At 45.4% G+C, this 24,964-nt stretch overlaps 1 protein-coding gene across 1 annotated transcript in view; it reads left to right on the forward strand.

The window, feature by feature from the left end:
- The window catches only part of DSCC1 (DNA replication and sister chromatid cohesion 1), a 116,253-nt gene extending 91,837 nt beyond the window's left edge, over positions 1-24,416 (forward strand). Inside the window, exons 7-9 of the mRNA XM_078685560.1 lie at positions 4,663-4,820; positions 15,030-15,178; positions 23,664-24,416. Of these exons, the coding sequence (XP_078541686.1) occupies positions 4,663-4,820; positions 15,030-15,178; positions 23,664-23,772 (416 nt within the window). The 3' untranslated portion in view covers positions 23,773-24,416. The remainder of the gene's footprint in view (positions 1-4,662; positions 4,821-15,029; positions 15,179-23,663) is intronic.
- The last annotated feature ends 548 nt before the right edge of the window (positions 24,417-24,964 follow it).

A 24,964-nucleotide genomic window follows, 5' to 3' on the forward strand; every position in this document is an offset into this window, starting at 1 on the left:
ATCTGTTACTCACTGGCCAATAAGCACCCCTGTGGGATTGAGTGCTCATTCCACTACAGTCCAAGCTGCAACCACTCGTTAGCTTGTGGAGTTCCGGTCCTGGACATCTGCCAGACAGCAACGTGGGCTTCTCTTCACACATTCCCAAGAACTACTGCCTGGATAGTCCGGTCAGTCTGGATGGGCACTCTGCCTGTTCGTTCCTGCAGGATTTTTTTGTGTAAAATTGCTTCGCAGACCGGCCTTTGGGAGGTGTTGCGTGAGTATGTATTCTAAGGCTAGAAGTCTCTATCAGGTGAGCAAGATACTTACCTTCTCTGGTAGAGACACTTTTTAGCCGCAGATTCCTTACCAACCCACTGATCCTCCCCGCTTTAGAGACCGGAGTTTTCCTCTTTCAGGGCCCTAGTTGTCCACACCAATGGTCAGTGTTCTTCATGGCGCTGCACTACTGTCATGGAAAGCCACAATATGTACCGGACAGCGCTCTAGAGTGGCGCCTACATAGGCATTGCATACATATCTTTTGGCGTGGATGCTGACACCACCTACTGCCGTGCAAGGGCAGTGCTCACGAAAAAATTCCAGATCCAGTCTGAAAATTCCAGATCCAGTCTGACTCCAGGGGATAATTCTAAGGTAAGAAATCTGCAGCTAGATAGTCTCAACCAGATAAGGCATTTAAGTAACTTGTTTATCAGGTTTCTTCCCAACTGATGACCACTTCCTGTGAAGTTTGGCAACTGGCTAGCCCAAGATGCACCATTTTGCCCATGTCCAACATGGCAGAATCCCCCCCTCTCATCATCCATAGCTTCCTAGCCTTACCCAGAGGTGTGGCTAAAAAATGGGCTACACACCCCTGGAAAACCGGTTAGGCAACGGGTTTCCCCTTCCCTTTCCTGGTGCCAACCTTTCTCCTTAGGCAATGGAGCTGCCCCTCTCTCAAGTTTTACCCAATTGCCCTGCAAAGTCGGCTTCTCCTTTGAAGCTCGCCTTTTAGGTCAATGCCTGTGCTGCTTCCTGCAGGAAGTAGGTAACATATCTCTCCAGTGTAGACCTCTGTTGTCTCCTTTCCTAACAGTCGTTAGCACGTCACTCCAGGAAAGCAGAAGGCTGTCTCAGGGAGAGGCTCCTTGTGCAACTGTTAAGGGCACATGAGATTAAAGGCAACACAATGCCAACTTTGTAACCGTTGTACACCACAACCTGTTAAATTAATTTCGACCAGAGAATCTTGTGAGGCTTATTGTAACAAGTTGTTTGATATATTGGAGTATGGGGCGACCAAGTTATTCCACAGTAGAAACAAGTTTCGAGTTTTCACTGTTAGTGATAGAGATCGGGGGTCACCTGACCAATAATTTCACCATATAGTTTTCGGGCCCATAAATTTTAATTCACCATATACATTAATCAGGCGACCTCACAATCTACCATCAGCACCCTGATTCCTTCCCTTTATTTTAGTGTACCCGACTAACCAATCCACTGTTACGGGTACATATGACCACAATGGATCAGGGAGCTAGCTGTGAAGAAAGGCAGGCAAAATACAAACTCAACTTTAAAAATACCTTTGATATTCATAAAATGACCACGGACAACTGAAAAGTTTTAAAGGTTTTATCTAGTAATCAGTATCTGTGAGTATTAGGCTTACAGTTAAAAGGCAATTAATCATCAAGATAACAAAAAGCACATAACCATACAAGAAAAGTGTAATGGCAATCATTTAAGTTTGTAAATAGAGTGACAGGGAACACGCTAAGTAGACTTAAACTGAAATTCAAGAATAGTCATCTATAAATGAGCAAGCTATTTGCATGTACTAGAATTAAACTATTGGAATGTACTTCATGAAAATGAGTGAAAAATTAGGAATCTTATACATCTATCAAAGGGGTGGAAAGTGGAACACGCTATAATTCTATTATTATTATTTCAAGAATAGATTTCAGGAGACAATATAAACCACATCTAAATTCATAAACAGTATGGAAGAGAATTTTCTCTAAACAGTAGGATAACATAGGAACATACTATGAGAATAAAATGCAATAGGTTTCCATATGGTAGATTTCGGAAAGCATGGAAAATATAACATGTGCAAGGTATGTCTTTATTGAAGCAAAGACAGAAAATAGAAAGGTGCAGTATAGAGTTCTCAGCCCTATCTATATATTTACCTAGAATGGTGTGAAAACCAACCCTGGCCACGGATCAGTCAAGGACAGGAAATACCCCAAGGAATAGCAGTCGTCAATGGGCACTGGGAATGGACACCCCAGGACAGGACAGGAAACCCAGATTAGGATCAGGACAGGACCACCAAGGCACGTTTGGAAGCAACGCCTGCGCTCCACCCTCTCTGCAGCTATCAGTCAGAACCCCGATTGGGTTAGCGAACTCCTCAGCAAAGTGCTCCGCCAGCACTTAAGGTCTAGTAAAACCTTAAAAGTCTATGGTCTATTTTCGGACAGAGTGCTCGGCAGCGCTCTGTAAATTCAGTCACCTATTGAGTGCGTTGGGTCAGTGACAGGTCAGCTATTCAGACAAGTCGGACAAATTCTATAGCTAAACCTAGGCTAGATATACTGTTTTCGGGTCAGTGTACCACCCCCCAATGTTGCAAAGTGTCAGAATCCACAATTTCGATTGGTCGCAAGTAGGCTAGGTTAACACACCAATCAGAACAGACTACTGCAAGCCTAAATTTACATTCTTGGGTACCGCCTAGCAAGATTGGGGTTCCCATGAGAAGTCGCACTGAATACAATAGGAAGAATACATTGTTAATAAAGTAACAGTTTTCAGTTTCTCTGGCTGGGTGAAGGTGCATCTTCCCATGCACATCTTGGCAGCGACTCTCTCTTGGCGCTGTGTCAATGCCACCTCGCTACTTCTGATTCTGCGCGGTACTGCACTCCAGCACGGCCTCCCAAGCACCCCATCACCCCTCCGTATCGAGGATACATGAAAAGTAAGCGAAAACAAATTAAAACATAGAAATAAATGAATAAACTACATAACATGATTGTGTACTTATGAATTGTCACTATAAAAATATACTATGCAATTATTTATTAGTGCAATACACAATAACACGAGAGCATCTGCACAAGCTTCACCATATTATTACACAAGCAGCCATCTTGTGGCTATTACGCATGCGCACCCTTTCCCTCCAAAATCACAACTACGTCACGTCACATGAGTGTGACTAACGCATGCGCAGAAGCAATCTTCTAAACGGCGGCCATGTTAAAGATACAAATTAATCGTATTAGTAAAACACATAGGCAAGCATCGCTAGGATACATGTATAGAGTAAAAATAAAGGAAATTAGTAAGACGTACGATTGGATTACAGAGTTATACATGAATCGAGGTTCTTGACTTCAGCAAGTCGCGTAATGTGCGAAATCTTGCTTCATCATTAGAACATTGAAAATACATGTTCTGCCCTTGATATATGCTGCACCCTGCTTTAGGGCTCGGTAGGCCTGGCATAGGGGTGAAGGCTTGGCTTTGCCATTTCTTTAAATTATAAAGTCGTACTAGCAGCTCAAAAGAGATCTTCTAGTTTGCAGTGGTGGACTGGGAGACTCTTTTTATCCGTGTGACACACAGGGTGGCACAACCAGTGCTGCAATCCCTGAGGTGAGGTGACCTTCTAAATTACATGCCATGAGTACCGTGGGTATAATATGCTAGGGACTCATAGGTAAGTTAGCTTATGCCAATCGGATGTGAGCCATTTCAACAAACATATTTTAAGGTCAGGGCATAGGCACTGAGGTCTGGTTGGCAGACCTCAATGTACTCTGAGTTGATAAAACAGCAGTCCAAAAACCTGGGGGTGACCATACAAAAAGAGACGTCCTTACATATATCATAATAAAAATCTATACAATGCCAACAGTAGTTTCATGATGTGGTTATCAGTGTCGCCAGTTTTAATGTCATCAATGATGTTATGAGTGGTCAAATGTTAGGTCCTAAGCAGTGCATGGCACGGTTTGAGTTATGGTTATTTCTCCTAACCACAACCAGTGAATTGTGGTGGGTTTTAGGGTTTGTTTTGTAAGGATCAATTCACTTTAACTGTTTTTTTTCAAGTTGATGTATTTTTGTTTGTACGTATACACACCACACATCTAAAATCTATATCCCACAGACCGCAAGCATAGCAGTTTATCTACTTTACCTCTTCGATGTCTGGTTATTATTCTGGGCTCTACCATATGTTGAATATCCTTGCCCTTTTATCTGAAGGTAATGCTGAATGTTTTACATTTTTGGAGAAAAAAAATCACTTCTCTGAATTATGTAAAAATTGCTCTTTATTGTTTTCCTTACATTCAGTGCATGGAAGAGCCACTGGTCAATTTTGTTCTATGCTCTCATGATGCCCACAGGGATCTATTCCACTGTCTCAAAATAAATACAAATTAACAATGTATTTAGATTTTAGAAAGAAATTCATATTTTTTAACATCAAAAGCTGTTTAAGATTACCCCGAATTGACACTTGTGAACTTCATTTCTCTTACATCATTTCTACTACAACAGAAAATCGTGAACTCTCCAAATGTATTATCGTGTTTTATGCTACTATAATATAAAAAATGCATTTTCGAGTGTGTTTTTGTTTTTTAGCAGGCAAAGTTTGTTTTGCCTTAAATGAAGATAAGATATGTAGAGCCACAGCGCAAATGCTCCTGCAGAATGCAGTGAAGTTCAACCTCTCTGAGTTTCAGGAAGTTTGGCAGCAGAGCGTTCCAGAGGGAATGACTACCAGGTTGGACCAGCTCAAGGTAATCAGTTTTAGATCATTTCTACAATTTAGACTGATTATCAAGCTCTAACGTTCCATGAGAAAATGGCATTCTAGTGATCCTAACACTTTGCCACCGTTTCTATGTACTTCTGTAAAACAGTTTCATGGCATCAGTGCTGAGCTTTGGGTAAGGTATCCCCTACAGCTGTCTGACCAGTGAAGGACCTGGGAGACCGGTTTCTACAGTGGAGTTGTGATTGGTCACAGGATACCTGCACTGCAAATCAGAGATGCTGGTGTGACCCATGATATGGGCTCCCTTCGTGGTGCTGCAGGAGCAGAAATGAAGTGTCTTCACTGTCCATCGGCCACACCACTCTCGCTGCCTCCGACTCTTTATTTTTTAACAGTAATTTTTTATTGATTTTTTCCGAGTATTCCCAATCCCTCATCACGTCACGTTATGTCCATCTTTGCCATAGCAAGGGTGAGGATAAATGGAATGAATCTAGCATATCATCAATAGCATACAGCAACATAAATAAGTAACAAGGATGGAGTAATAAACCCGATAACAAGGGAAAGAACAACCCCTTTGAGAGAGCATCTCAAGCTTTAGTCTAATTGCAGCCTCTGACTCCCCAGGGATCGTATTTTAGTGACTGGTGTCAAGCGCAAGGTCTGCAGGATCTCAGTCTCTGCCGTATATTGTCAGGAAAGAACTGCCCCAAAACTAGTCACAAACCTAGGCAGTGTTAGTCTAGTGCCCTGGCACTGGCAGCTCTCTCACCAACAGAAGTCAGTCTGTGACCTATGCCCTTCAGGGACAACTTCTCATTGGATGGACCAGATATGAGCCGCTTTGGAACTGCACTCCTTACATCAAGGTGCCACCCACTTTCTCGAGTCTCCTGCCTGGAGGGTCAAAGGTGTTTGTACTTTTTGTCATTGGGTGTCAAAGCCTCCTCCCTTTTTATGTAGGTATAAGGAATGTCAAGGCAATGGCTTCCTTTTTTTTTTTAAACACATTTTATTTGTCAAAACATCACATATGACGCAGAGCTCTGTGGCTCAGAAGCTTCTGCCTCATCAATACATATCAATTGAATTTGTCCAATTTCATATATTTTCAGGAGAAAATGAAGAGCAATACAGATACAATCTGATCCCTATAACTGTCACAGCCCTAACCCACGCCCCACCCCCCTGTGCACAGTCGACCATTCCAAAGCAACACATCATATCGCTGACTACAAGGCAGCTATCCTGTGATGGTTCCCTTTTTAATGCCCTCCTGTGCACATGCATGAAGTAAACAACTTAATTTATTGACTCATAGAAACCATGAGAAACAAGCCCTCAGAACATTACCAAACGATAAAATTATGACATACAAACCAATCAAAAAGATTACATTTTTACAGTGTCTGCCCCTAAATACTGATTGTAAAAAAGGAGAAAGCCACAGATGTGCACTTAAGTATTTCACTTAAATATTAGATATATCTATAAGCCATTACCATTGTGATAATTCTAATAACCTATCTAGCCGTATGGAACTAGCGCGTTTCCCTGGGCCTACTTACTAGAAGAACTAAACACTGATACCGACTAGTCACAGCAGGGGCACTGGGATGCACCACTAAGTATCTCCAGCACTTTAATCAATAACGATGATTTTTGAGGCTCTAGGCTTTGACACAAATTATGAAACAAATGTAACCAGTTAACCACACAGTATATTCAAAGAGCCCGTGAAACAGAATTAAAGTATCTGTGTGCAAAAGCGTAGCTGGATATCCTTAAATCCATACTAATATTATAAAGAGAGAGCCCAAACCTTTGAGGCGGGTAATCTCAGTAACCACAGCACCAATCACAACACCCAATACAGCGTTGGAAAGGGCAGTTGCAGCAGAAGGACATAGGCTATGCAGACGGCCACCATATACATTTAAAAGGTAAAAGAACCGTGCCAGCAAAGTAGTCCCTTGTGGGCGTGTCTGCGTTCTGCTGTGGGCCTGTGCTGGGGGCGTGACAAACGCTGGGGGCGTGTGGTACGTTCCACCCCTCATGCCATGTGAGTCGTAATTGCGCCGCATCAAGGGGCACGCTGGGGGCGTGTCACGCTGGAGCCGTGACAAATGCTTTGGGCGTGTGTCCGCGCTGTGGGCGTGTGTCCGCCCTTCATGCCATGTGAAGCACCAATTGCGCCGCATCAAGGGGCACGCTGGGGGCGTGACAAACGCTGGGGGTGTGTGCTACGGTCCGCCCCTCGAAGCGTGGTAAGTAACCATTCGCAAGACTCCCTTGGGGGACTGCCCGTTATGTCGCACATACTGGGGGTGCCGAATGCAGTGCGTGCCTTGGCCTGGGTGCGTCTGAAAGGGCCGAACGCAGTGTGTGGCTTGGCCTGGGTGCGTCTAAAAAGCCCTCGGGGCCGAAGTGCGTCGGTGTGGGTCATAAAAAAATAAGAACAGCGGGAAACAATCTTTCAAGACTCACACAAATCTAATTGTTAGACGGTCGCCGCTGGCCCTCAAGCGTGAGACTGAGCGTGTCTGCGGGGACAATTACTGCAGCCTCTCATGCGCGCTGTTACAGAACTCACATTAAACCAAATTACATGCGCCTGCTAACATCAGCCAGGGCTGTAACCGAGCTCAGGCGGCGGATCGCTACATTAATTACATGCGCCTGCTAACATGAACCAGGGCTGCAGCTGGGCCTCAAGCGGGGGGACACGAGCCTGCTAACATCAACCAGGGCTGCAGCTGGGCCTCAAGCGGGGGAACACGCGAATGACCGTATCTGAATACACACATTCTATTTCATACTCGGATAACATCGGGACGGGCTGCTAGTAGAGATATAAGATCGTACCTCTCTTTGAGCATTGGACGACAGACGCATATTAAGTCCATAAGTTCTTCGGATTTATACCTACTGAGTGAACATTGCGATTTTTATTTCGTATGAGGCTTTCAAGAATCCCTTAAACTTGTTAACCGTAAGAAATTAGTTCTTCTATTGGTATCTGACTAGACACGTGAATGTACTTTGTAAAATACATAGCTGCCTTTTTTTCTCTAAGTCAGTGAAGTAGCAGTTTTTGCCGCATAATGTTGGTAGGTGGGGAACCTAATTGCAGCACCATCCCAGATACACTGAAAATTGAATTGATTTCGACATAACTTACGTACTGTTGTGGAAGGTTCTTGGTTACTAATGAAAGGCTTGTGATATTAAACCATATTAATTCTTATATGTTTGACACTTCAGAAGATCTTATTTGTGCCCTGTATAACGCATGGGCTATATCCGCATTCATAAGCTATGTTTTTGATGCAGTTTACTTTGTGAAACTATGCTGAGACCGGAGACCATTTTGAAAATAAGCCAAAACAAAAACTCATTATATCTAATCTTTTTCCGGTTTACAAAGCTAAAGTTACGAACTTGCACCGCCCAGCTTTAGCCATCACAGTCCACTGCGACATTGCTCAAAAACTCAAGGGGGCAGATTTATGAAGGCCTTGCGCCACGTTTACGCCGCTGTTGTGTCACGCAAGGCGGTGTAAACGTGGCGCATCCCTACGAACGATTTACAACGTGACGCATCTAGGCAGATCCGTCACGTTGTAAAGCCCTGCGCCGCTTGTGGGCGTTCCGGCGCAGGGTGGGCGTTCCGGGGCAGGTGCGCCTCGCAAAAGTGGCTGAGTGAAATCTATAAGATTTCACTCAGTCACTTTCAGGCCAATGCTGCGTCAAAAGCCTGCGCCTGCTTGAAGCAGGCGTAGGTCTTGATGCAGCATTGGTCAGATAGGGGAACCCCCAGGCCTTGCTGGAGCTGCGTCGCGCTTGCGACGCAACTCCAGCAATGCGCCACCTTTACGGCACAGATGCGTCACGCATCTGTGCCGTTTTTGCCCCATGGTGCGCCGCATTGTAAATGCGTCGCACCATGGGTGGCGGAGCTGTGGCGCACTGTGGCGCACATTAACTGGCGCATCCCTGGGGATGCGCCAGTTAACATAAATCTGCCCCTCAAAGTTTATATAAAAGGCTCTTGAATCTACAGTAGCATTTTGAAAGCAACTACTTGCTGAGAAACTTTAGTCTGGTTTTTATTTTCGGTGAGGCACAAATGCCAAAAGAGGTGCCCACAGCAAGGGATAAAAGTAAAGGTGAGTTGTGTGAATTAATCGATCATCGATCGTTAAACACTTATCAAATAGTTGGTGCCCCATGCAAGAGCGAGGAGGGCACACTCCATTCCTGTAAAACATACCGAAATAATTGGAACGATTCATCTCTGCAAGTGCAGATATCCCCTTGTGTGCAGAGTCTCCCAAAGTTCTGCTCTCTCCAGGCTCTGTAATGTTTACTTGGTCCCACCGGTGCTTATCCTAGAAGCTCACAATGCTGGCTCAGGCATTCAGGGTGCAAGCAGTACCTACTGTGTCAGGCCTACATTGTAACTTCAAAGCGCCTGTGAAGCAGGACCAGGAAGCAGTCTTGGTCAGTTGCACAGCTGGTCTGCCTGTGCTAGGTAACATTGGGCAATGGATACTATTGGTCGAAGTGCCTATTTGTTGTAGGGTGTTAACGGGTATTAAGTGCCAGTACCCCTCATCTCTGACTGAGGCCCTTAATTATGGGACAGTACCACACATCAACTAACGACCTTAGCGAAGGACAACGAGGCTTCATTATTTACTGAGCTAGCAATGAGTGTCATGTTAAAAATAAAATAAAAGCATATGCATGTATCTGTATATACGTATTTCATGTGAAAAATGTTTCTGTAAACGTTTCATTCACATGAGCAGGGTTGAAAGCTTGAATTTTACTTTGAGTAAAGTTGATAACTCCACGGGTAAGTGAGAAACAGCATTTCAAAAGAATATGCTGTGGCTAAAGTGCCTTGTTTGGTACAGAATGTTCACCCAATCGCATCAATAGAAATTACATCTGTAAATGGTATGTCTTTTTACAATACATTACAACCTGCCTATTACTCAATCAATCAGGGCATTTGTTAAGCGCACTAAATACCCGTGAGGGTCTCAAGGCGCTGGGGGAGGGGGGGTGCTGCTACTGATCGAAGAGCCAGGTCTTGAGAAGTCCTCTGAAGGCCAGGAGGTCTTGGGTCTGCCGTAGGTTTTTGGGGAGGGTGTTCCAGGTCTTGGCGGCGAGGTGGGAGAAGGATCTGCTGCCATCGGTTGTTATTTGGATGCGCGGGACTGTGGCGAGGGCGAGGCCGGCGGAGCGGAGCTTGCGGGTAGGGGCGTAGAAGATGAGTCGTCTGTTGAGGTACGCTGGGCCAGCATTGTGGAGGGCCTTGTGTGCGTGGATGAGGAGCTGGAAGGTTATCCTCTTGTTGACGGGGAGCCAGTGTAGGTCTCTCAGGCGGGGTGTGATGTGGCTGCGGCGGGGGATGTTGAAGATCAGTTGTGCCGAGGCGTTCTGGATGCGTTACAGCCGTCTCAGGAGCTTGTTTGATGTTCCTGCATAGAGGGCGTTTCCGTAGTCCAGCCTACTGGAGACGAGGGCCTGGGTGACTGTTTCGGTTAGGATCCACTTGAAGATCCTGCGGAGCATTCGTAGGGTGTTGAAGCAGGATGAGGAGACGGCGTTGACCTGTTTAGTCATGGAGAGGGTGGAGTCGAGGATGACCGACAGGTTGCCTGCGTGGTCAGTGGGTGTCTGGGCTGTTTCCAGTGATGTCGGCCACCATGAGCCATCCCAGGCTGAAGGGGTGGAGCCGAGGATGAGGACCTCTGTCTTGTCCGAGTTCAGCTTCAGTCGGCTGTTCCTCATCCATTCGGCGACGGCCTTCATTCCTTCGTGGAGGTTGGTTTTGGCGGTGTGAGGGACTTTGGTGAGGGAGATCATCAGCTGAGTGTCGTCAGCGTAGGAGATGATGTTGAGGTCGTGCTGTCTTGCGAAGTAGGCGAAGGGTGCTATGTAGATGTTGAACAGCGTTGGGCTGAGGGAAGAGCCCTGGGGTATGCCGCAGATGATCTCGGTGGTGGTGTAGCAGAAGGGTGGGAGGCGGACGCTCTGAGTTCTGCCGGAGAGGAAGGATGTGGTCCAGTCCAGGGCCTTCTCTTGGATCCAGACGTCGTGTAGGCGTGTTCATAGTGTGCGGTGGGAGACCATGTCGAAGGCGGCTGACGGGTCCAGGAGTATGAGGGCTGCTGCTTCTCCGTTGTCGAGCAGGGACCTGATGTCGTCGGGCGTGGCGATGAGGGCGGTTTCGGTGCTGTGGTTGCTGCAGAAACTGGACTGGGATGGGCCCAGGATGTTGTTGTCCTTGAGGTAGCGGGTCAGTTGCTTGTTGACGATTTTCTCGGTGACCTTCGCCGGGAACGGGAACAGGGAGATGGGACGGAAGTCCTTGAGGTCCTTGGGGTCCGCCTTGGGCTTCTTGAGTAAGGCGTTGATCTCGGCGTGCTTCCAGCTCTCCGGGGAGGTTGCTGTCTCGAAGGAGATGTTGATAGCTTTCCGGAGATGGGGGGCGATGATTGTGCTGGCTTTGTTGAAGACGTGATGTGGGCATGGTTCAGACGGGGATCCAGGATGGACGGAGTTCATGACTTTGATGGTGTCATCGTCGTTGACCTTGGACCATGTGATCAGGCGGCTGGTGATCGCGGCGGTGAGAGTCTCGGTGGTTGGTGGGGCGGTCGTGGCGTTGAAGCTGTCGTGGATGTCTGCGATCTTGCGGTGGAAGTAGGTGGCCAGTGAGTCGCACAGGTCCTGCGAAGGGGGTATGTCGTTGGTGTTGGAGAGTTCCTTCACAATGCTGAAGAGCTCTTTGCTGTTGTGTGCGGTGTTATCCAGGAGGTCCTTGAATGCGGTCCTCTTGGCAGTTCTGATGAGTTGATGGTGTCTGCGGGTGGCGTTCTTGAGGGCCGTGTAGTTGTCTGCTGATCGTTCGTGGAGCCAGTTCTTCTCCAGCTTCCGGCATGTATGTTTGGAGGTCTGGAGGTCTTCAGTGAACCAGGTGGCTTTCTTGCTGGTGTGGCTGTTGGAGGGTGTCTTGAGCGCGGCGAGAGTGTTGGCGCAGTCAACGATCTACTGTCGAAGGTTGAGGGCAGCGGTGTCGGGTTTGGTGGGGTCGGCTGGTGGGCTCTGGGCTAGGGCGGAGGCTAGCTGCTCTTCGGTGACTTTGCCCCAGCAGCGACGAGGCATCTGTTGGGTTTGGCGGTGTGTGGTGGGCTTCCTGAAGGTGAAATGGATGCAGCGGTGGTCGGTCCAGTGGGGTTCGGTGGTGTGGTTGAAGGAGACGTGGGGGCTTGCGGAGAAGATGGGGTCTAGCGTGTGACCGGTGGCGTGGGTGGGTGTTGTCATAAGCTGTCTGAGTCCGAAGTTGTCGATCAGGGTGGTGGAGTTGACGTTGTTTTTGTTCACGAGGTGGAAGTTCAGGTCCCTGAGGAGGATGTAGTCTGTGGAGGCGAGGGCGTGGATGCTGATGAGGTCGGCGATGGAGTCGCTGAACTGTGGTCTGGGTCCAGAGGGTCTGTAGATTAGGGTTCCTCTGAGGGTGGGGTTTGGGTCGGTGTGAATCTGGCAGTGCAGGTGTTCTGTGGTGCTGAGGGTGTCGTCGGTGTGGAGGATGTTCTTGTGGACGATGGCAATTCCACCTCCTGTTCCGTAGGTGCGGACTCTGCGGGCGATCTTGTAGACTTCCGGGATGGCTAAGGCGATGTCGGGTGCTGAGGCGGGGTTCAGCCAGGTCTCAGTCAGGAAGGCGATATCTTGGGCGGTTGAGTTGAGGAAGTCCCAGATTTCTACGGCATGTTTGCGGGCGGAGTGTTGAGGAGGATGCACCTCAGGTGGTTGGGTTCGTTGGTTGGTGGTTTCGCGGGTCGGATACTGGTGAAGCTGCAGTTCCGGCATGTGAAGGGTTCTTGGGTGCTCTTCGGGGTGGCCCCGTAGCAGGTGTGTTCTCGTCCGGGGTTGAGTGCGTGGAGGGTGCTGGCGTCGTAGTGCAGACGGGTGTTGTTGTGTCTTCGGGGTCCAGGGGTTCTGGTGCTGGGCGTGGTCCAGGCGCGGACCGGCGCAGACGGGTTTGCCTTAGGTGCGCCTTATAAGGGGATGTGGGAGGGAGAAGCAGCTGGGAGGTTAGAGCGGGGCGGCAAATGGGAGAGCGGGGGGGCAGGGCCAGAGGGAGGCAGCGGCGGGAAGGGACGGGGAGATACAGAAGGCAAAAGGGAACGGGGGCAGGGGCGCAATACTGTCAATCAGCACAGAACAACAGAACCAGAAGAATGGCACAGTATAGTTTAAGTCAACAGAGTAAAAACAGCAGAACAAGAAAAAACGGCACAGTACAGTTTACCAGCAGGAGGGGGGGTGCGGCGAACTCACGAGGCGGCAGCAGCTGGTTCGAAAGGCAGGCGCACACAGGCAGAGCTGTGCGGTGTGGGGGGCGGCCTAACCTGCAAGCAGGGTCATGGGTTACTAAAGTGGTTTGCAATCTTATTGTGGTTTATTGCTGTTCTAGAAAAAAAAGCATATTTGTCATTTAAAAAAAAAAAATACGCAATGTAAAATAGGATTATTTTACTTACTGTTTAAACGTGGAAATAAAACTGTATTGTGCAATATAAAATGGCTTTACATTTCCAAATGTTGTATTTGCCGATACTTCATTATCTTGTCTTTCAAGATGTTCATACTTTACTGTCTCTTCTCAACGACCCCTTCCACCCACTGTTCCTCCATACACGTCGATTCACCAAAATGGCAGGGGTAGGGAAAGTGCAACCATATACCCGTCCTTTGCCTCAATGCATCACTGGAAGAAAAAAGAATAGATGAGGGATGGAATGCTGAAAAAGCAAACATTCACCCCCAGTCACAGATCTGGGTTTAATCCATGGTTTTATCGATCACCACACCACCCCAGTTTGGACCCAGCCATATTCAAATCAGTCTTGACCCTCATGGGAACAGTCCAACCTGAACTGCCAAGCCAGGTCCTCCCTGGATTGGAAACAAGCATCCTGGGACTGGTTTGGGGGCATCGCACCTAATCAGCTAGGCTATCTTGAATCCAATGACTCAGCGAACACGGGACCCACGTCTGGGCATAACCATCCCACTTAGGGCGACAAAAGCAAAAAGAATAGATGATGGACGGAATACAGAACAATGCAGACATTCACCCCATCACAGATCTGGGTTTAATCATTGTTTTTTTGCTCACTACGCCACCCCAGGTTGGACCCAGCCCAAAGCGAACCAGTCTTGACTGATGGATTTAGGCCCTCACCTCTGCACTGGGGTGAATGTTTAACATTGTTAAGCTTTCCATCAATCATTTGTTCTTTTTGCTTTTGTCGCCTTAAGCGGGACGGTCCTAGGACGCTTCTTTCCAGTCCAGGGAGGACCTGGCCTGGCAGTTCGGGCTGTCTTGTTCCCATGGGGAGCAGGGTGAAGACTGATTTGCATATGGCTGGGTCCAAGCTGGAAAGGTGGGGTGAGTAAAGAAACAATGGATTTAAGCCCAGATCTCTGTATTTGACATTGTTTAGCATTCCGTCTATCATTTGTTCCTTTTATCACTGGAAGTGACATCGTATGATTTTTTATGGAGAGTTCTACTTGGAAGTGATGTCATGTGACCTTGATGACATCCTAGTAATTGACACTGTTGAAGGTAAGAACCCCTAATTCCCACAATTATATAATAACACAACAGCTTTTAAACCCGATCAATGTCCATATAATTTACCATCTTTTTTTAAATAAGGTGCTCAAGTGATAGGAATATTACATATTTCTGATTTGTTTTACTGTGTGAAGAATGAAAAGATATGAGTTTGTTGAAAGAGGAAATACTGAGAACCCAAGTTATTTTAATCATAAACCGTCATGACGTATTGTTCTAGTGAATACTTCAAGACCAATATATACTGGCAATTATCATGAAAAGACATAAAAATTAAAAGTGCTTTTATCCACCTAAAATTATTCATGCAGACCATATTTGGAGTGTACGCTATATTGATTTATTTCTAATCACAGTTACTACATTTTGTAGTTGTGAAGCAGTGCCAGGGGTCACAAGGGGCAACCCCTTAATGACATCCAGGTCTTTCTGGCAGTCTCTCTCTCTCTTCTCCTTTGCTCACTTGTGGAACATTTCCTAACATAACCAAACGTAGGTTAGATCCAGAGAAATCTCTGAATATATTCAGTAATACAAAACATGTTTGTTTTCCATAATAAGGGCTTGGCATTGCTAGATCGAAGTTCCAGACCGGAAACTGTGTGTATATTAAAGACCGAAGACTTGCCAGAAGACACCCAGGACAGATTTAACTACTTGTTTGGCATCCGAGAGAAGTGGTCAGAAGTTGACATTGCACCATATATTCAGTAAGTGACTTAAAACTAGATTTTATTTGAGTAATATACTTTAGTGTGTAGGAGACTGGATGTCACTTGGGTCCTAGCAGTTTTATATATGGATACGAAAAAGGACTTTTATCCTTACATTTTGTTCCCTGAAAATTTGTTTTGTAACATAGTACAACTCACCTTTTGAGAAGGGAACATATCTAGCCCAATAACTACAATTACCATAAAACGAATTACCATATATTTTCTAAAATATAATTATTAGTTTACTCCATAGACAATACAATTCAGTAATGCCTTTTGTGCACTGTCTTTCAGTTTGTAACAATTACCATCAAAAACAGCTGTTCACATTACCGTGCAATACTACATTGAAGGAGTGATCCTTTCATGGGCCTAAAGTTATGAATAGTCTATCATAACTAGAGCTTACAGGGACACTAGATAGGAAGTGCCTGTGGCTGCTCGGTAGCCGGGGCCTTTATTTACTTTTGCTGAATTGCCACAGGAGATGCACCCTTGGGTGTGGTGCAGCATGTTTACTGGCACTGCAAATCTACAGGGCTAAATCTATTTCAAGGGCACCCAGGAAGCTCTTGCCCTCCTGAGATCATGAACGTTGGCTGCTGAACTCTGAGTCCCTTGAGATACTGACACTTGGTATTATATTAGTGGCCCTTTCATCCACAGCATCATCTCCCACTCTGGGTGCAAGACCAGACCCATCTGCACTTTCTTGACTTTGCTTGTTTTTGAGATGGGGAAACAAAACCACTTCACAAGCCCCAACTCATGTTGGAGCAGTAAATAAAGCCCTTACTAGAGGCTGAGCCTGTACTTTCGGGGCCCTTGAGCAAAAGCATATTCCCAGCAGGTGTTGTGGTGGACTAAAGTGACTAGTACAAACTTGCTGAATTACAGGAATATCTAGAGGAACTACAGAACAAGTGAAGTTCTTGGAGTTTTATGTTGAGGATGATGAGGGCTGATCCAAACTCCATAACTTAAGAGCAGTGGGTCTGTCTGAATTTGCTAAGGGCCCTAGTTTTAACTCGAGGACTGGTTATCCATGTCACTGGTGTGAAAAGGATTATCCAAATGTTTCGCTGTTGAGCAATACTCTTGCCAACCCTGGGGCTGAGCACGTGGCCACATATGTAACATGGCAAAACATGTGAGCCCACTGCATTTTGAAAACACACAAGTAATTATCTTCTCAACTGTGCATAAGCATTTCAGCCGCAGTGAGTTTAATCACCAAGGTTCAAACAAGTATACGCGCCATTCAAGTACTTGCTATTGTGACTAGCCAAACTGAACGTGATTGTAAATAGTGTGGTCTGTTTTTCACCAATGCAGCTGCAGCATGCGCTTGGACAGAGTCTTGGGTGGTGAGAAACCATAAACCCAACAGTGGTCTTGTGGGGTTGCACTGGAACTCCAGTCATCCCCAGCAAGACAGCCTCCCAATCTAATAAATCATACTGGAAGTTGGATGTTGCAGCGAATGCGAAGGTACCTGGCCTATCGCTTACTTCCATCAATATTGATGAGATGGTCTGAAATCCGCAGAGATGCATTACAACGCAACAAGGCGGCCAGGAATGGGGCAGCTGTAACTAAACTGGTGGCATGACAGATGGTACTGTGCACACATACTTCGGGATGCTTTGACTCTTTCGTATGCATAATGCAGGTTTGGCGCTAGGCTCAGAGAAAGCTGGTGCTGAAAACGCCACTTCTATGGAGACCCGTGAACCCTTGATATTCATTCATACTCCCTCTGACAGTATGTAGGAGAAAAGACAGACAAACTGCATATCTGCTGTACCCTGACAACTCCAGGCCTGGAATGACTGTCTTGCCATGAATATGGAACCCAAGTTTGCACCCAGGCAGAGATCACTGCTATCCTTGTTGATCACTATTCCTTTCATAACTTTCAGCCTGCTGCCACACATAATGATATATATATTTTATCGACACCTACCCATATTTTGTTAGGCGCAAAGGGAAACTCTGAAAGTGCTGCTAACCACACATCCGATAAGAGCAGCTACCTGCTTTTCAGCAGGCACAAGACTCCTGGCTTGTATGGGCTTTCAACAGAGTACTGATGCACACAAAGTGATACTTATACCACAAGTCCGCAAAATGTACGTTTCTGCTCAGAAGGACAGGAGATTTGCCCCAACTGTAAGGGAAGCGTTGATCTTACTGGCCCCTATACTGGGCTAGTATCCTTGGGATGCTGCCGAACACCAGGGTGTAGACTGTTGCTGTCCTTGGTGCAACCTGACCAGATGGCTTTTTACTAGGTCAAAAAGCTTCTTTAAACCTCAAGTACCTGTTCCACCTCATTGCGAGTGCAGGCATCAATGACCCGTCACAGTCTGTGGCGCGGAGAAGCCCTTTGACACTGCGCTAGGAGTCAATGGAGTAAGGCCTTTTCAATGACAAATGTAGATGGTATACCTATACTACTGTCTGCATGGTATTTAACTTCAGTGAAAAAGGTGCATTTCCTGTACCAACTTACCATGGCCCTACTGTACAGTTTAAGAAGCCAATTGGGTGGAACCAATTTTACCTTGTTTATATGGACAGGGAATGCACACTGGCAATGAATGGCACGGTCCCAGTGCACAGAGTCAGTATACCAGCAAAATTAAATCCATGAAAAGGCGAAAAATCTAGGAAAACCATAGAGAAATCTCCAAATTGCTAAACTGAGCGTCAGAGTTCTGCAAGTTTGTAACAGACAACAATCCGTAAAGTCTAGCCAAAGACTCATTTTAGTTCGGAAAAGAAACATGGCTTCACATTGCACATCATGATTGTTCAACACATTTATTGAATACATGAGCAAAAAGTGCAAACTGGTATATGCAACAGCCCAATAAAATGGGAACTTGAGGAAAACATAGAAATTGAAGTGATCCAAAATAACTGCTGGTAATTTCAAACATCACTTACCAATTTTGACCCGTATGCTTTTACAATATAATGTACCATCTGATTAGTGGACAGATGTATTTGATAGACCCTACTTGGTTATTCATCACAAAATTAGAATTAGTCTGGATTTTTCCACCGCCCCCAAGTCCATGGACCCACGCCATGCCTTCCATACTATTATTTCTGGAAAAATTACGTCAGCTGTCCGTATCATTCGAGCCAAGGCCGTGAGGCGTTTTTCTGCATATTTTCTAGGAGGACCTTCCTCCCCAAGGCTGCCAAGTCATTGCCTCCCAGTTGGACCACCACTGCGTCCGGTCTGCCACCTTGCCCTATTGCCTCCCGCCCCGCGAGGAGCAGTTGATCCCATTTCATTCCAGAACGCCCAAACCAGGCTACGTCGGTGTCCCTCAGCCAGACGCTGCCGAATTCACGTCTAGCTGCCAGCCATCTTTCTTTGAGCCCGCGTCACTCAGGAGTGACCCAGGATCCATACCTTCTTCTGTGGTTCGGTCAGACCTAGAGCGGGGGGGGGGGGGGAAGAGGGGGGGTGGAGAGGACGAAACCGGACTCAGTACATCATTGGGCGTATGTAACGCTTAAATGCGCTGGATGCCCAGCGCCCTATCCCCTTGATTTGTCTGTTATCTAAACCTAGCCCTGCGGCTGTGGTGGCTGCCCCTATTCTGAAAGAGTGGGACCCAAACTCTCTAGCAGGGAGCCCCACTGCCTCTAGAGTCTTTCTCATCACTGCTATGAATTGAAAGCGGCTGAGGAACGACCTGTCCCCATGCCTGAACAGAGGCCCTTGGCCGTTGTCTCCTGGTCCCAAGTATTCCCGCAGTAAGCACACTGGGCAGCAGGCTTTGCCCCTAGTGCAGTTTATTATAGTTTATTATAGTCTTCCTCCTCCTCCTGCCTACCTGGCCTGTTTTAGACTGTAATCAAAAAATAAATAATCTGTGATCTTATATATTCTTGAGTGTGTAAAAAAAGGTGTAAATAGACTAAATCAAGATGTAGTATGAAGTCATTTTCAAAAGTGACTTGAAGGAAAAGAAATCCACTTTAGGATAGATGGTATCCCATCATTACACATAAAGTGCACAGTGTCATCATCTGGGATTCCAAACAACTCTTACTCTTCTTTTCTCCATCCAGGAGAAAAACTGTTAGTAATGAGTTGTATCCTCTTGTTGGATTTCTTATAAGTGAGAAAAGAGTGTAGATGAAAGGATTTATTTTCCAATAAGTGCAGTGCAACAAAAAAGAGAGTGTATTAAAATAGGATATACAATGGAGACATGGAGTGTTCCTCTTAGTTCTCATCTCTAAGTTGGATTCTTACTTAAAAAAGTGAGAGGAAGACAAAGAAGCAGTTATAATTATTCACTGCCTATCTGGTCGACATGTTTCAGCTTTCCGGGCTAACTCTCCCTAGCTTTCTTCAGGACCGTTATGTACAAAGACTTTGTCACTGCATTGTTTATAAAGTTTTTTACATATTAGTTGGACACTGTTTTACCATGTGTAATCCGTATTCTGATCCTCCTTGTGCACTTGATGTATACGACATCTGGAAAAAAGTGAGGATACCACTAATAAACATACTTCATGATATACAATCTTTTTTTCAATTTTCATTTACTCAAGAAAAAAAAAGGTTGGAAAAACAAGAATTGCTTACCAAATGTAACACGAGGAATAGACCTCACCTCACCTGGCAACCAGCTTTGGTCAAAGAGGCTCGCTCTATGGAAAAATCATAATCCAATAATAAAGATCAGATTACGGACCAGTATCTTTACTGTATGTAATTCTTTAAACCTGTGTATATTTATTCTACATGGTTTACTCTACATAGCATTCTTGTATACTATGTGCTTCTTCGAAACAACCATATCTTGGCTTATTTAGGGCTGAGCATATAACTAATTTTAAATAAAAGATTTGTGTTTCTATTGTATTTATAGTTTTCTAGTATTTGAATTTAGTGTAAAATTTATTTTATACATTTATGGCAAATTAAGCAGAAAAAAGCAGAAAATAAAAAGTGAATAAAGATGACAGTCGAGTCATTTAATATGCTTAACGACAGACAGCCGTTGCATTCGTACAGCCGCCCCGTTTTTATGGGGAACGGTCACCTTTTTAGCGTTATTAGGCCATGCTCTTCGGCAACAACAGTCATATCGCTGCTAGCATACACTTAGACCGAGTGTGTTAAAAGACGCATGAATAGGGTATGTTAACAACCGGCACTATCCCACTATGTAACTCGCTATCTACCTTGGGTACTAACGTTTTTAGCCAGATTGCAAGGTAGTGAGTGATCTACGGCAGAGTACGCGGTAGCGAAGCAGTGAGCTCTCAACATATCAAAGTTAGATTATTTTTTTTAAGAAAAAAGCAAAATTACACCCTGTAGAAGTCTCATTCCCCTTACCTGTCTGTCGTTGCCTCCAGCTTCGACATGGCTGGGATGGAGGAAACGAGACACGGACTGTCTTTTTATTTTGAAATGCAAATAATTGCCGGTATTGTTTGATTGGCGTGATGCCGGCGTATACTGATTGCGTCACCTTGAACTACAAAACTACATCACAGACATTGGTAGTTTTCGAATTGATTTTATACCCGCATTTCCCTGCTATATTGGAATGACACGTTTCTCAATATATAATGAAATTAGATATTTATGTAGGTCTCGGTTAAAAAAAATATGAATAACTATATTTTAAGAAGGAGAAGTTTGAAGAGATTAAATAATTCTGTGCACTTAACGTATGGTGTTGCATCGGAACTACAAGCCAGCCGCTCTTTGTAGTTCTCAATGGCTCACACCTCAGATGGCTCGTCCACTATCGTGGATTACTAAGTAAAGTTTAGACTTCTGATCCCATAATAACTCGCTGAACCATATCGTATTGCACATCGAGAACATCGATGTTCAGGATTCTCGCATCCCACGTGCAGCAGGTTACTATCTGTGAGCGAGGTCATACCCTTCTAGTCAAATTTAAATAATGTACATATTCGTATTGGGATTCAGTAATAAGTCCCTGATGGGGTTACCAACTCGCTGATCCTGTAAGCCCCAAAGAATGCCAGTGTGAACGCTGCCCCAAAGAGCATGGTTTCCTGTCCCGAGGAGTATACTCCCTTTAAGACCCCCCATCTTCCGCTGCAGTATGCTAAAGTGGATGGGACGCCTTGCATCCTTCTTTGCTTGCTGCAACCTGCCCTAGCCTCTCAGTGCCATCCTGCATTGGAAGGACCTAGTCAGGTCCTCTGCTGCTGCCAGTTGTGTGTAATATGCTACTGTGTTCAAGTGTGTCTGGGCCCAAGGTTTAGTCTTGCCCGACATGAAGGCCCACTCGATGAAGTCTAAGACTTCCTCCTCACTCCCCTGCCGGACCCCGGAAATAGGCCCGACGCTGTTCGCGCCCTTTCATCCCCTTTGCGGCAACCTGAAAACCTCCTGCTGGTCTCAGGCTGCCTTACTGCCCCAGCTGCCAGGGAAATTGAGGCCGATGCAGGCTCCGGTTCGGAACGGCCCGCTATCCACTCTAATGCAGGCAAAAAAGGCTGTGTGTCTTTAAGAGGGCGCCTCGCCTCCAAGCTGGCCACGCCCGCCCTCAGACGTGTGTCGTCCTTCGTTCCTGGCGTGGGTTGCTATGAAGCCACTTCCACGCCGCTTTGCCACTGAACCTATGCTTCTTTCCTTTCCGGAAAAGACCAGCTGCTGCGATGTGCCCCGAGGAAGGGAGGGGGGGGAGGCCGAAAAACGTCCGCTGCTCGATCCGTTGCGCTTCCTTCTACGGCTGGATGCTAGGGATCCGGGCTGATTCCGAAAGCTGCCTGCTCCCGCTCTGACTTCAGGTAGGCCCCTCGGCACGTAATCCGGTTCCTGCTGGTCCTTGATGCCTCCGACCGGCGATCCACGGAGCAGTTCTGTCCTTTCTTCGTCAGCGATTCCTGATTGTTTGTCTCTTCTGTGAGGGCAGGGTTTATGCTTCTTGTGGGCCTGTTGCCCCTATTTATCCCCCCTCCTTCTGTTCAGCTCACCCCTGGATTAGGGGGACCAATCCTGGTCGTCCCCTCTAGCGGGCTATGTAAATTGGGCCGGGAGGGGCTTCCCGCCCCCGGACGGCGTTTGTCCCGGGCCCTCATTGGGTCCGGCTTTGCCTTCCTGGCCCAGTTACAAAGAAAGGAAACCTCTTCTCGTACTGAGTTACCATTACATATGGTACTAGAAGCCTATTGGGTCCAGGGAAACCTAGCTTCACAGCTGTGTGGGTCTTATTCCCTGAAACCCCAGCTGCATCATCACGCAGCAGGGGCTCAAGGTAGTACTTCATCATCAACACAACGGCAGCACAGGCCTGCCTCCTACAGGGCACAAGCAGACATGCTGACAATTTGTTTTTAGGTGTGCAGAGGGCGAATTCTCCAGTGAACATTTGCTCATCAGTCGAACAGACCAGCAATCGATTACGCTTCTAATTACAATACAGAGAACCAGACATATAGGTCCAATGGTTGCCACCAAACTTTTACAAATCGTGAAAAGCCCCCCAGTATCACAACCATATCAGTTGTCTTTGTTAAAGTACCATTCATCCGTGGCCAGTGGAAGCCAGAACTAAAGGGGTATATCTCATAAGGCCCACAAGTCTCTCCCCAATCTGCACACAAAATGCTCAGCTTCTGCTGCTAAATGTTTGTATAGTCGTAGCCCATGAGCCTGCAGTCAATTTACTGGCAAACCCGCGAGGATCACTCCTGGACCAACATCAGTGGGCCCAGCCGCCCAAGTTACAGAAAGGCACCCCGGTGTGCCTGACACATGGGCAAGGGCTATACCCTTCATGCTACGTCCTCACTGGGTACAGAAGACAGCAGATTTAAGACACTGTTGGAGAATCCGCCTATAGCTTCCAGTTTATCCACGGCCCACCGCAGGGCAGTTGCACTTAACACCACCTTCCGTTGCGGGCTGAGCCTATCATTGGCTCCTCACAGTCATGTCTGCGGGGATCTTTATTGCCACTAGTCCAATGCAGCTACAGTGGTTATAAGTCATCCTATGCAACCCTTTCTGATGCCGCCAATATCTTGACTTTTTGTATGCTTTAGTAGAGCTTTTTTCAATCTCTCTACATTGATTGTGAGTGGAATAAAGTTTGACGTCAAATTTATACAATTGTTTTTTTTTTTAACCATTTTACTATCCAAAATGTGTGAGCTTTCATGGTTCTTTCTTTAAGGCTGTCTCTTGCTTATTTGGGAATACAATTAACATTAAAAAAAGCAGTTTGAGCTCCACAAAGCTGGAACCTTTTTTTATTTAGGTAATAAACATGATCCCTGTGACAGCCTATGCAGTCAGATGGCCTCCCAAAATGGCTCTTATTTGAATGTTTACAGCCATGGAATATGATAATGGCTATGACCTAGTTATTAATTCAAAGCTGTGACTACAGATTGTTTGTTTTGATAGTGATTGCTCTATATTGACCTCTTTTCTTATTGTGTTAAACAGAGACTTGTGTGGAGAGAAGCAAACAATAGGAGCCCTGCTGACTAAATATGCTCGATCATCGATACAGAATGGCATCAAGGTTTATAATTCAAGACGGCCGATACAGTAATGGGAATGATTACTGTTGACGAATACTTTTTATGAAACATTATTATTTGTACGACATACATTAGTACAAGGAGGAAATCAAATTGCCATTCACAGTAATTACTACTGTGTATGCTAGCTATTTGGAAAGCATTTGGCATTTTCAAAAATTCAATATGCACGAGGGTACAATGTTGATGTACTGTTTTATTAGGTAACTGTACGATGTAATGCTATGACTTTTCTTCTTCTTTCCATTTGACATTAGGTCATTAATGGAGAAGACTACTTCATCATAGCTAATAAATACTTGCCTTACATTTTCAAAAAAGAAAACTTGGAATATATTTTGAGTGATCCTTGTAGTTCTATACAAGTGAATAAACTATATGCCAAATAACCAAGTTGTAGTTTATGCATCAAAAATGAAAACAATGATGCATGATTATCAATGTGTGTTTATTTAATTTTGTTTAGATGCTAACTGTTAATTTTGAATTGAAAACATTTTTTATGACTAATACAACCCTGATGTTTAGGCTTCTGCACACAATATGCGACACACGTTTTGAATGATACTTGTAGTTCTATACAAGTGAGTGAACTGCACACTAAATAACCATATTGTATTTTACTCGCGAAATAAAAATACTGTGTGATTATCAATTTGTGTGTATTTCAGTATGTTTAAAGGTTAATTGTTAATCTTGAATTTATGTTTGAGCTTCTGCAAACAATATGCAACAGATTGAATGGAATATAACATCTGTGTAGTTTATTTTGTATTTTGAAGGGACTTTTTTTCTTCTGAATAGCAAATATTCCTGCACGTTTTTGTATCAGTATTACTTTTGGCTAAAGGGGATAAACATTTGTGGAATAGTCCAGTTTGGGTTTCCTGGTGGAGAAAAGGGATTTAAGTGGAATATTATATCCCAGTACTTTTTTATTTTCAAAAGATGCCACGTAATTATCCATCATTTGTCTGATTATTATTTTTTTAAAGTAAAAAGGTTTTATGGTGTGTATTACAACAACTTCAAACAATAAAGCCATAGCACATTTGCTCTCGATTAAGTAGAGAAATGAAGTCAAACAGCTCCACAAATCTTCAGAAATTAGTCCACAGTGGCAACTCAAATAATGACGAGATTCATGATTTTGTACACTCATCTTAATTAAGTATGCCAATCAGTTGTGGGGTGGGAGGGCAG

The sequence above is a fragment of the Lissotriton helveticus genome, chromosome 4_1 (assembly GCF_964261635.1).
Source record: "Lissotriton helveticus chromosome 4_1, aLisHel1.1, whole genome shotgun sequence".
NCBI classification, from domain to species: domain Eukaryota; kingdom Metazoa; phylum Chordata; class Amphibia; order Caudata; family Salamandridae; genus Lissotriton; species Lissotriton helveticus.